Raw genomic sequence first — 11,674 nt, forward strand, 5'->3', positions numbered from 1 at the left:
TTCCACACCCTCGTTCAGTTCTGGGTTGTGTATTTTGTGTATTTCATTGTTATTCCAATGTATGATAATAAATGTCCTTTTTTTCGCCCCAAAACACAAGTAACCTCAGGCAAATAATAAAACTCCATTTAAATTACACTTCAACATCATATTTCCATGTAATATGACTTGTTTACATTTTTATTGACTGCATATCTGGGAATATAATACTGGAAGTTGTTGTCTGGTCCCTTCCATTAGACCTACCAAATGTTTCTATACAACCACTCCAACCTTGATTCTTTGAATAATTTATTTTATTTGAAGGATAATTCATTGTGATATAAAATTGAAATAATAATAACTGTGGTTGTGCTTATGCCTGGCAGTCAGAAAGGAGCTGGGTGATAAACAGAAAACACCACTTTGGCATCAGCATTCGCAGCAAACGATAAGAACAAAATATTAAATAACTTTTTCAAGTTCAAGACAGGCAATCTCTGTAAAATGTCCAAGCAAATTGATGGCTTCAATTCACCCAACATTATCCTTACGTTGAAGAAGAAGAGAAACCCAACTTGAATCATTAATAATGGATATCTATTTGTCTGGACGAAGAGTGAGAATTCTTTTGAAATTGAGTTGGTGCGGGTCTTTTTTTTTTTTGGTGGGTGAAATTTATTTTTATTAATTGTTTTGTTTCATATTTTTGTTTTGTTTGGAATTTAATGGCCAATTTATCAGTTCTTAACACGTGATTCTAAGAATAAACTAGGGGTTCAAACTTTTTCTTGCAAACTATAACTCAACATAGTTTGGGTCATGTTAAAAAAAATTACAATTACAATTACAATTACAATTACAATTACAATTACAATTACAATTACAATTACAATTACAATTACAATTACAATTACAATTACAATTACAATTACAATTACAATTACAATTACAATTACAATTACAATTACAATTACAATTACAATTACAATTACAATTACAATTACAATTACAATTACAATTACAATTACAATTACAATTACAATTACAATTACAATTACAATTACAATTACAATTACAATTACAATTACAATTACAATTACAATTACAATTACAATTACAATTACAATTACAATTACAATTACAATTACAATTACAATTACAATTACAATTACAATTACAATTACAATTACAATTACAATTACAATTACAATTACAATTACAATTACAATTACAATTACAATTACAATTACAATTACAATTACAATTACAATTACAATTACAATTACAATTACAATTACAATTACAATTACAATTACAATTACAATTACAATTACAATTACAATTACAATTACAATTACAATTACAATTACAATTACAATTACAATTACAATTACAATTACAATTACAATTACAATTACAATTACAATTACAATTACAATTACAATTACAATTACAATTACAATTACAATTACAATTACAATTACAATTACAATTACAATTACAATTACAATTACAATTACAATTACAATTACAATTACAATTACAATTACAATTACAATTACAATTACAATTACAATTACAATTACAATTACAATTACAATTACAATTACAATTACAATTACAATAATTACATTTTAAGTAATTTTAGAAATTTTGATTTGATTTGACTTATCCAAGTCATTTAAACAATTCAATCAATAAAATTAAATTCTCATATTAATAGTGACTTAATATAACCAGTGAAATTAAATGGAACCAAATATCATTAAATAGAATTATAATATCACATTAGAACATTTTTCAAATACTATTACATTAACATGAGTTAACACCAATAATTTCCTTTCTATACCATTTTTTTGTGAAAAAAAATTTATAAAAATTAAAATTATCATAAATTTACTTCACAAATTTATATGCATTGTTATGATTTGCACTAAAATAATATTTTGACTGGTTTGTTCAAATAATTTCCGATACTTTGACAGGATAAAAGCCTCTTTGATTTATAGTTAAAATTCTGTAATTTATATGTTATTGCTATCCTCTGAGTTTTGTTAATGTTTATTTCACAATTTCAAATTGAAATAAAAAAATGTTAACCACACAAACCGTATTTCAAATCCAGTTGAAGCTAAAAATGTTAATTATCAAAAAAAAAAAAAATAATAATATTCGCAGATTAAAATATTTCAACAATAATTAAAACTCATAAATTCTGTTCATGAGCTATGCGGTTATGGTTTTAGCATAATTATTTTTTTTTTACTGTGGTCAACTAATGAAAAAAAAAAAACAACAACGATTATGAGGAAAAATTAATAAAGGTGATGATTTCCATCGAATGAATCCAGTAGATACTCGTATACCCCAACCAGATGAAAACAATTTAAAAATCAACCAAAACAAGATATAGCTTTCAACTTTAGAACTTTAAGGTTTTATTTCGAGTACACACAACACACAAACAGTTGTTGGTGAGAGAGTGGTTCAATGCCCCTACAGCAAGGACGAGCGCAACTGTAAAAGAGGAACGATGCACTTGTGTGTGTCCTTTAGTTGAATTTAAGCTCGAATTGAAATGAATAAATTATTAAAAAAGAGTTTTTCGTATACAAAGATTTAAATGGGGTTCTTAGTGTGTAGGAGGATTTCAAAACGGCAGTGATTAACAGTGGGGCATTTTATGATCAAATTATGGAATTAAATTATTTGGAAAATTGGAACGGAAAAATCTGAGGGCAACAAAGTCAAAAATAAATACATTTGTGGCACAAACAGTTAATTAAAAACCAAGGCCAAATGAGTTACAACTAGCAACTTCTTTCTGTGTGGCAATAAGCTCTAGACTGGATGTTCAAAATTTTTGGGAAGCAAACGTTGTTTCTGACTAAATGCTGGTTTGGATACGTTTACGTGACGGAATGGAACTCTGAAGATTCTAGAGACTACATAGTAAAATAGTAGAAAAATCAATAAAAAAAAAACTTCAATAACTTGCTTTTGAAATAAGAACCAAAGATCAAAAGAGCCTTACAAAAATTGGGTGGAAGGGTGTTTTTTCGTAGAAAAGAGAAGGGAGTTAATCTCAACATATGACATATGTATGTTTTTAGGTTATTTTTTGATGCTGAATCTTATGATATAAAAATAAAGCAAATACGTTTGCTCCAATTAAAGTTATTTCCAATTAAATGCAAGGGTGCTTGTTTTTACTTGCGATATAGGTACTATAGGGCAAGTTTAGGATTCGTAAAAAAAATCGAACTCGAGATAACAATTTATATGACATTACGATGATGGAGAATGCCAAAAAAGTGGGTCCGGCAATTCTGTCTGTCTGTCTGTAAGAACCTCGAGCTACAGCCTAAACTACTGAAGCGATTTTCTTCAAACTTGGTAGTTAACAGTTTTGGGTGATTCCCTAGAGGAGAAATTGAATTTTTTTTTTAGGACCAAAACTAACGGTACCTGTCATATAACGGAAACAGAAAAGTTGATTTATTTCAAAAACGGCTCTAACGATTTTGATTAAAATTTTTATGCTTACTGTTATTGATAAGAGCCGCCTTTGATAATACAAAAAATATTTTTTGTACCGTTATTAACGGTACCTGCCATAGAACGGTTTTTTGGATTTATGAATTTCTCATAAACGACAAAACAGATTTCGACCAAATTTTTAATACAGAAACGTTTAAACAATCATTATTTAAAAAAATTTTTAATTTTTCAAAAAACACATTTTTGGATTTTTAAAAAATATTTCAAAATTTTTTTTTGAAAAATCAAGTTTTTGGAAACGGGTTGGTGAAAAATTTTGAAATTTCGTTTTTATGTGTAAATTAATTATTTATTCAAAATTGCATATCAATTTTTTTTTTGACAAATGTTAGGAAATTTTAATATATAAAAAATTAATTTTTTAAAAAACGGCTCTAACGATTTTCGAAATTTTTTTTCTAAAAATTATTTTTTATACTAGAAATAAAATGGCATACTTAGTTTTTTGTAAAACAGCATTTAAAACGGTATTTAATTATTTATAAAAATAGATTTTATTTTTTTGCACCACTAACGAAATTCAGTGAAAATATCAAATTTTAATTTTTCTCTTATTTTGTTCAATTGAAAACTTTAACATTAGAGTAACTTTTACCATAAGAGCAAGTACGTGCGACCCCAGTCGTGCAATTTATTTTACTTCAATTGGTAAAATATAACCCAAACCCATGTGAAAAATATGATACACTGATTAAATTCGGGTTGAAGGTTTTCGAAAAAGAAGGGACAAGTCTATAAAGTTCCTCAAAATATTTTTTTGGTGAAAGGGTGTTTTTTTGGGGGGTTGAGTCATATGTAAGTATGATATCATAACAGCTAACACAAAATTTGTTAATTTTTTTTAAATTAGTGCACACTTTTCTTTTGTTATAAGACAGAAGAATCTAAAGAGTGTTCAAAATTATGTTGAGTGAAAGAGTGTTTTTTTTTTATACAAGTGTTGAAATTCAAAAGAAGTAAGTACCATAAATAGGTATCAGGACAAAAATGGTGCCCCAATGAAAATTGGTAAAATTTATAACAGAAACCAGGAATCTAATCAGTCTATAAAAATTTTCATGTGAAAGGGTGTCTTTTAGGGAAATAAGGAAAAGTCCGAATCTATAATATGGTTTAAAGGGTGTTTTTTAATAAACGACAATTGATGGGCCACCCTTATGAAAAACATTGCATTTGGAATAGAAGGCAAGAATAAAGAGTTCTCATGAAAATAAATTCTGCGAAAGGGTGTTTTTTTTTTTCAAAGAGAAAGTAAAATCTGTAATTGGTCCCAAAAAGCCAAAAACTATTCGAACTAGTGATGGGAACTATCGAATGGTTTGAACTATTGGTAGTTTGTAACTGAATGGTTTGAACTATCGAATAGTTCATTCATTCATTCGTTCATTCATTCATTCATTCATTCATTTATTCATTCGGATAAAAACTATCGAATAAACTATCGAATAAAAAAACTATTCGAATGAAAAAAACTTTCGTTTAAGAAAACTATTCGCATGAAAAAACTATCGTATAAAAAACTATTTGAATTAAAAAAAACTATCTTGTAAAAAAAGTATTTGAATGAAAAAACTATTTTTTTTTTTACTTGCGATATAGGTACTATATATCAAGTTATGCATTCGTACAAAAAAAAAAGTTGTGATAACATTTTTCCATGACATTACGATGGTAGACAATGCCAAAAAAGTGGGTCCCGGAAGTCCGTCTGTCTGTCTGTCAGTCTGTCTGTCAGTCTGTCTGTCAGTCTGTCTGTCAGTCTGTCAGTCTGTCAGTCTGTCAGTCTGTCAGTCTGTCAGTCTGTCAGTCTGTTAGTCTGTCAGTCTGTCAGTCTGTCAGTCTGTCAGTCTGTCAGTCTGTCAGTCTGTCAGTCTGTCAGTCTGTCAGTCTGTCAGTCTGTCAGTCTGTCAGTCTGTCAGTCTGTCAGTCTGTCAGTCTGTCAGTCTGTCAGTCTGTCAGTCTGTCAGTCTGTCAGTCTGTCAGTCTGTCAGTCTGTCAGTCTGTCAGTCTGTCAGTCTGTCAGTCTGTCAGTCTGTCAGTCTGTCAGTCTGTCAGTCTGTCAGTCTGTCAGTCTGTCAGTCTGTCAGTCTGTCAGTCTGTCAGTCTGTCAGTCTGTCAGTCTGTCAGTCTGTCAGTCTGTCAGTCTGTCAGTCTGTCAGTCTGTCAGTCTGTCAGTCTGTCAGTCTGTCAGTCTGTCAGTCTGTCAGTCTGTCAGTCTGTCAGTCTGTCAGTCTGTCAGTCTGTCAGTCTGTCAGTCTGTCAGTCTGTCAGTCTGTCAGTCTGTCAGTCTGTCAGTCTGTCAGTCTGTCAGTCTGTCAGTCTGTCAGTCTGTCAGTCTGTCAGTCTGTCAGTCTGTCAGTCTGTCAGTCTGTCAGTCTGTCAGTCTGTCGGTCTGTCAGTCTGTCAGTCTGTCAGTCTGTCAGTCTGTCAGTCTGTCAGTCTGTCAGTCTGTCAGTCTGTCAGTCTGTCAGTCTGTCAGTCTGTCAGTCTGTCAGTCTGTCAGTCTGTCAGTCTGTCAGTCTGTCAGTCTGTCAGTCTGTCAGTCTGTCAGTCTGTCAGTCTGTCAGTCTGTCAGTCTGTCAGTCTGTCAGTCTGTCAGTCTGTCAGTCTGTCAGTCTGTCAGTCTGTCAGTATGTCAGTATGTCAGTATGTCAGTATGTCAGTCTGTCAGTCTGTCAGTCTGTCAGTCTGTCAGTCTGTCAGTCTGTCAGTCTGTCAGTCTGTCAGTCTGTCAGTCTGTCAGTCTGTCAGTCTGTCAGTCTGTCAGTCTGTCAGTCTGTCAGTCTGTCAGTCTGTCAGTCTGTCAGTCTGTCAGTCTGTCAGTCTGTCAGTCTGTCAGTCTGTCAGTCTGTCAGTCTGTCAGTCTGTCAGTCTGTCAGTCTGTCAGTCTGTCAGTCTGTCAGTCTGTCAGTCTGTCAGTCTGTCAGTCTGTCAGTCTGTCAGTCTGTCAGTCTGTCAGTCTGTCAGTCTGTCAGTCTGTCAGTCTGTCAGTCTGTCAGTCTGTCAGTCTGTCAGTCTGTCAGTCTGTCAGTCTGTCAGTCTGTCAGTCTGTCAGTCTGTCAGTCTGTCAGTCTGTCAGTCTGTCAGTCTGTCAGTCTGTCAGTCTGTCAGTCTGTCAGTCTGTCAGTCTGTCAGTCTGTCAGTCTGTCAGTCTGTCAGTCTGTCAGTCTGTCAGTCTGTCAGTCTGTCAGTCTGTCAGTCTGTCAGTCTGTCAGTCTGTCAGTCTGTCAGTCTGTCAGTCTGTCAGTCTGTCAGTCTGTCAGTCTGTCAGTCTGTCAGTCTGTCAGTCTGTCAGTCTGTCAGTCTGTCTGTCTGTATAAGGAGCTACAGCCTAAACGGATAGACCGATTAATGTCAAACTTGGTATGTAGCGTTATTTGGCGACTCTCCAGAGGGGTTTTTGGAATTAATTTTTTTGGACCAAAAATAACGGTACTTGTCATATACCGATTTTAGTAAAATTGAAATATCTCAAAAACGGCTCCAACGATTTTGTTTAAAAAATTCAAATATTAGTTTTAAGCTGAGCTCTATATTTCAATGAAAAATTTTTTTTTCGAAAATCGTTATTAACGGTACCTGCCATAGAACCCTTTTTTTCCAATTTGAATATCTCCGAAACTTCTTATTCGATTTCAACGAAACTTTTTGTGAAGAAGCATTTATATAATTTAAATATAAACCAAAAATTAAATTTCCAAAAAAATAATTTTTGGATTTTTAAAAAAATTTTGAAAATTTTTTTTTGAAAAATCAAATTTTCGAAAACGGGACATTGAATTTTTTTGAAATTTTGTTTTTAGATGTTGATTAGTGATGTCTACAAAATGGCATTACAATTTTATTTTATTATTTAAAAAACGGCTCTAACGATTTTGAAAATTTTTTTTCTAAAAATGCACGTTAATATATCAATCAAAACTGCATACTTGTTTTGGAGGGCAATTTAATTTCAGATTTTATTTTATTTTTTTAAACGAATTTTATTTTTTTTTTCCAAATTTCTATATAAAAAGTCTTAAAAATGTAAGCAACTTTAACTCCAAGAGCAAGTTCGTGCGACCCAGTCGTGCATTTTATTTTTTTGACGGGAGGAAATCTTCAAAAGACACTTGGCAGTATTCGACACCAAGTAGTGTGGGACTCTTAACCACTAAAACCACCTCTTTATCAGGACCAATCTTGAGAGATCGACATCAGGTTTTTCTTTCTTAACTTTGTAAAATCACTTTGGGGGAAGTTTAAACTTTTAAAACTTTCCCATGTTTTTTTAGACCATAAGCTCATGAGGCTTGGTTCTTCTTAATCTCCGAACATGGTTTCTGGTATTCAAGACGGACACCATTTCAGAATTGGTATGACTTTGCAGTCTCTGATTATGCGATGTTTAAGAAAACTATTTGAATGAAAAAACTATCGTATATAAAAAATATTCGAATGAAAAAACTATCGATTAAAAAAAACTACTCGATTGAAAAAACTATCGAAGGAAAAAATGATTCGAATGAAAATAGTAACTAAATGAATGAATGAATGATTTAAAATTAGCGAATGAATGAATATTTTACAACTATCGGTAGTTCCATAGATTTTATTTGATAGTTCCCATTACCAAAAAAACACTTGTTTTTCAGCCAAAACGTTCATATTTGATGAATTAAAAGAGTTAAATATAGGAACATTTGACAAAAAAACGAAGATATGACAAAATCAACCATGAAGCATTTTTTTCCTTTAAAACATGGTAGCTACATAGAAGTTCCCATTGTAATAGCGTTAATCTTTTTTTTCATATATATGGAATACAAAATAATGGAAAGAACCATGTTCTTGAAGTTTTGCTAATTTGCTCTGTATTGCTTGACGCTCGTTTCCTTTAACTACAACTTTTATTATAACTCTCAAAATACCCGTTCACTTCAGGGCTTCAATTCTTCAAGATCTCATAAACAATTTTAACGCTGATAATGACCACAGACATACTTTTGATGATAACTATTACTCTGTAATTTCTCTTTCCCAGTTGGTTCTGATTGGAGCATTTGTGAAACTCCCATTTTTTGTGCTGTTTCGGAATCCTTATAACATCGATGTGTTGTCTTTTCGGGATTTCTCCTGTTTCTTCAACATTTTGTCTCTCCAATTTATTGATTTAGTTCCAACTTTCAAGTAACACCTCTCCACTATACTATGAGATTATCTAAGTGAGAGTTGTCCTTGTAGATGCATCCAACTTAACCGTTAACCCCTTATATACCTGCTGCAATCAATGAATCTACTTCTGTGATATAATTCGGAGGATGATTTGTGTTCTTCTTTTTTGTACCTAAACAGAATTCTACACACTCAAAACTGCTGACTGAAAACGAATGGTTTTTGAAAAAGGTATATACGACGATAAAGTCGAAAGGTATTATCCTATAGTCCAGTGTAATTCCCCTCCTCATGGTCATGGTAGAAAGAACACAAAAATATAAAGTTTTGTATCAAAAACTACTTAAAAAAGAGTTGCAATTCCAATTTAAAGTTTTTCCTTATTCGAATACTAACCCCGATGGCATTAAAAGAGATGGCATTTTCATTGTTAAAGTTCATTTCCTGTAATGGATGACATTGCAGTAGAGAGACATTCGGTTTTAGTACCTTTTAACCACCTATATATGAATGAGTGTGTGACTCTGTTGTTATACAGTCTCTAAAGAAGAGTGTTCAGAGTTAATGTCTCCAAGAGTTGTAGATATAGTAGTCGTTTAATGATGATAGTTTTACAGAAAAGTAATTTAATGTTTTTTGTGTGTAAGTTCCTTTAAATCCAGAAAGGATTTAAGGGAAATATTGAAAGTCTGAATGAAATTAGATTAGCACGAATACACTTTGTATTTTTTTTAAGGTTTTTTTAAAAATTATGTGTACATCAAATCTTCTAGGATTGAAAATTCAATAAAATTTTCTCATTATTTTAAATTCGTCGTAGAGAAAAAACGTTTTTTAGTTTTTTGTTTGTAAAACTTTTAAATTGCGAGTAAGAAAAAATGAATGGAGAATTGAACAATATTTTCCCTTTTGTGTTGCATACGCTAAGTTCCAAACCTCGTCAAGGTTAATTAATAAAAAAATATTATTATTTAAAAAAAAACTTAAATTTCAATTTTTTTTTTTTCAGAGGAATCCCAAAAGAAACTTTTAAAGGAACTGAGACAAAAGCTGAAAGACGAAGATATTGTTTATACAAATTTAAAAGAAGAATTCCAACAAGCCCTAGAAATCGGTCAAGACATGGGAATATTTAATTTGACGGAAGAAAATATAGCTTTACCATTTTCATTGAAAACTAAGAAAAAGGAAGCAGTTACAAGTCGAAGTAAATCGAATCCTGTCAGGACTTCCAAACGAGATCAATCGGTGAGATTGTTTTTTGGCTAACAAATTTTTTGTTCAGTATTAATTTTTTTTTTTAATTTTTCAGGAAGAAACTGATAAGGAAAGAATGTCCCGGCGTAGACGAGGCAGAAGCAGCAGTCGTAGGAGGATGAGTCGGAGCCGAAGCAGGGGACGCAGTCAAAGAAGTCGACGAAGCAGGAGAGGTTCACGAAAATAGGGATTTTCATAATTTTGTAAATTTTTTGTAAAAAAAAAAATTAATAAAAAATACACTTAAAAAAATTTTAAAGGCTTCTGAGAATTTCTTTGGTTTCGTTTGCAATTGGGCACAAATGTAAACGGATTTTTTTTTAACTTTTTTAACTGCCGAAATTGAAACACAAGAAACACAAGAAGTGGGAACATTGAAATTCCGTCCAACAATCAACAACAAGGTCGAGGTCCCTAGCGAACCACTTACTGTTCAGAATTAGTTTTGAGTGCAAAAACTTCATATACAGGGTGTCCCACAGTCACCGCCCCAAACGAAAACCATGGATTCCTGAGGTCATTTTAAGTCGAAAAACTTAAGAGGTAATTTTCTCGTTTTTGTCCCGTTTTCGAGTTACCACGGTTTTTATGATTTTTGCTCTCTTGTCCTTTAACTGGCCTTATCTTTGCCAAACTACGTTTGATTTGAAAGATTTTTTTTACAACCAATCAAGAATTTATTACAGTTTAAGTTTGTCTCAAAACTTTTTTTCTGCGGACAACCGTTTCTCGACAATTTTGCATCAAACTCAATTTTCTTCGTTTTTTAAGTTGTTTTTTACACTTTCATATCATTTTAGTCAAAAAAACACGTTAATGAGTATTAATTTTTTGTGCTTTTTATTAAAGCCCAGTTTATTTTCATAAAAAAATAAGTTTTATTTCATAAAAAAGGCTACTGAAAGTAATTAAAAAAAAATAAACAAACTGAGTGAATTAAAAAAACAAAAATAATTTTTAAATAAAAAATGAATTTAAATGAATTAAAACTTTTTCTGAGCTATCTATTTGTTCTTTTCTTAACCACAATAGCTCAGAAAAAGTTTTTAATTCATTTAAATTAATTTTTTATTTAAAAATAATATTTTTTTTTAATTCACTCAGTTTGTTTATTTTTTTTTAATTACTTTCAGTAGCCTTTTTTATGAAATAAAACTTATTTTTTTATGAAAATAAACTGGGCTTTAATAAAAAGCACAAAAAATTAATACTCATTAACGTGTTTTTTTGACTAAAATGATATGAAAGTGTAAAAAACAACTTAAAAAACGAAGGAAATTGAGTTTGATGCAAAATTGTCGAGAAACGGTTGTCCGCAGAAAAAAAGCTTTGAGACAAACTTAAACTGTAATAAATTCTTGATTGGTTGTAAAAAAAATCTTTCAAATCAAACGTAGTTTGGCAAAGATAAGGCCAGTTAAAGGACAAGAGAGCAAAAATCATAAAAACCGTGGTAACTCGAAAACGGGACGAAAACGAGAAAATTACCTCTTAAGTTTTTCGACTTAAAATGACCTCAGGAATCCATGGTTTTCATTTGGGGCGGTGGCTGTGGGACACCCTGTATAATAATACAGGTAAAATAGTACATAAAATCAACAAATAAAAAAATTGTTACACTCATGAAACTTGGCAAAAAGTTTTGTCTTGGGATTAGAACCAAGGATAAAAAAGGCTTTAGCTGCGTTCCTTTGCAAATATTTATCTACTTTTTAGT

General features: G+C 31.4%; 1 protein-coding gene across 1 annotated transcript; it reads left to right on the forward strand.

Annotated features, from left to right (window-relative positions):
• The first annotated feature begins 9,489 nt into the window (after positions 1 to 9,489).
• LOC129913197 (uncharacterized) lies at positions 9,490 to 10,216 on the forward strand. The gene is made up of 3 exons (XM_055991754.1): positions 9,490 to 9,645; positions 9,710 to 9,948; positions 10,013 to 10,216. The coding sequence occupies exons 1-3, from the start codon at positions 9,579 to 9,581 to the stop codon at positions 10,142 to 10,144; spliced, it is 438 nt and encodes a 145-aa protein (XP_055847729.1). The 5' UTR covers positions 9,490 to 9,578; the 3' UTR covers positions 10,145 to 10,216.
• The last annotated feature ends 1,458 nt before the right edge of the window (positions 10,217 to 11,674 follow it).

The sequence above is a fragment of the Episyrphus balteatus genome, chromosome 3, assembly GCF_945859705.1.
Source record: "Episyrphus balteatus chromosome 3, idEpiBalt1.1, whole genome shotgun sequence".
NCBI lineage: Eukaryota > Metazoa > Arthropoda > Insecta > Diptera > Syrphidae > Episyrphus > Episyrphus balteatus.

What these genes read in the sequence shown, in the direction of transcription:
- LOC129913197 (XM_055991754.1), top strand. Translation starts at nt 9,579, where the DNA reads ATGAATGGAGAATTGAACAATATTTTCCCTTTTGTGTTGCATACGCTA. An exon ending in AAGTTCCAAACCTCGTCAAG is followed by an intron (nt 9,646 to 9,709) that starts GTTAATTAATAA and finishes TTTTTTTTTCAG; the next exon opens with AGGAATCCCAAAAGAAACTT. An exon ending in CTTCCAAACGAGATCAATCG is followed by an intron (nt 9,949 to 10,012) that starts GTGAGATTGTTT and finishes TTAATTTTTCAG; the next exon opens with GAAGAAACTGATAAGGAAAG.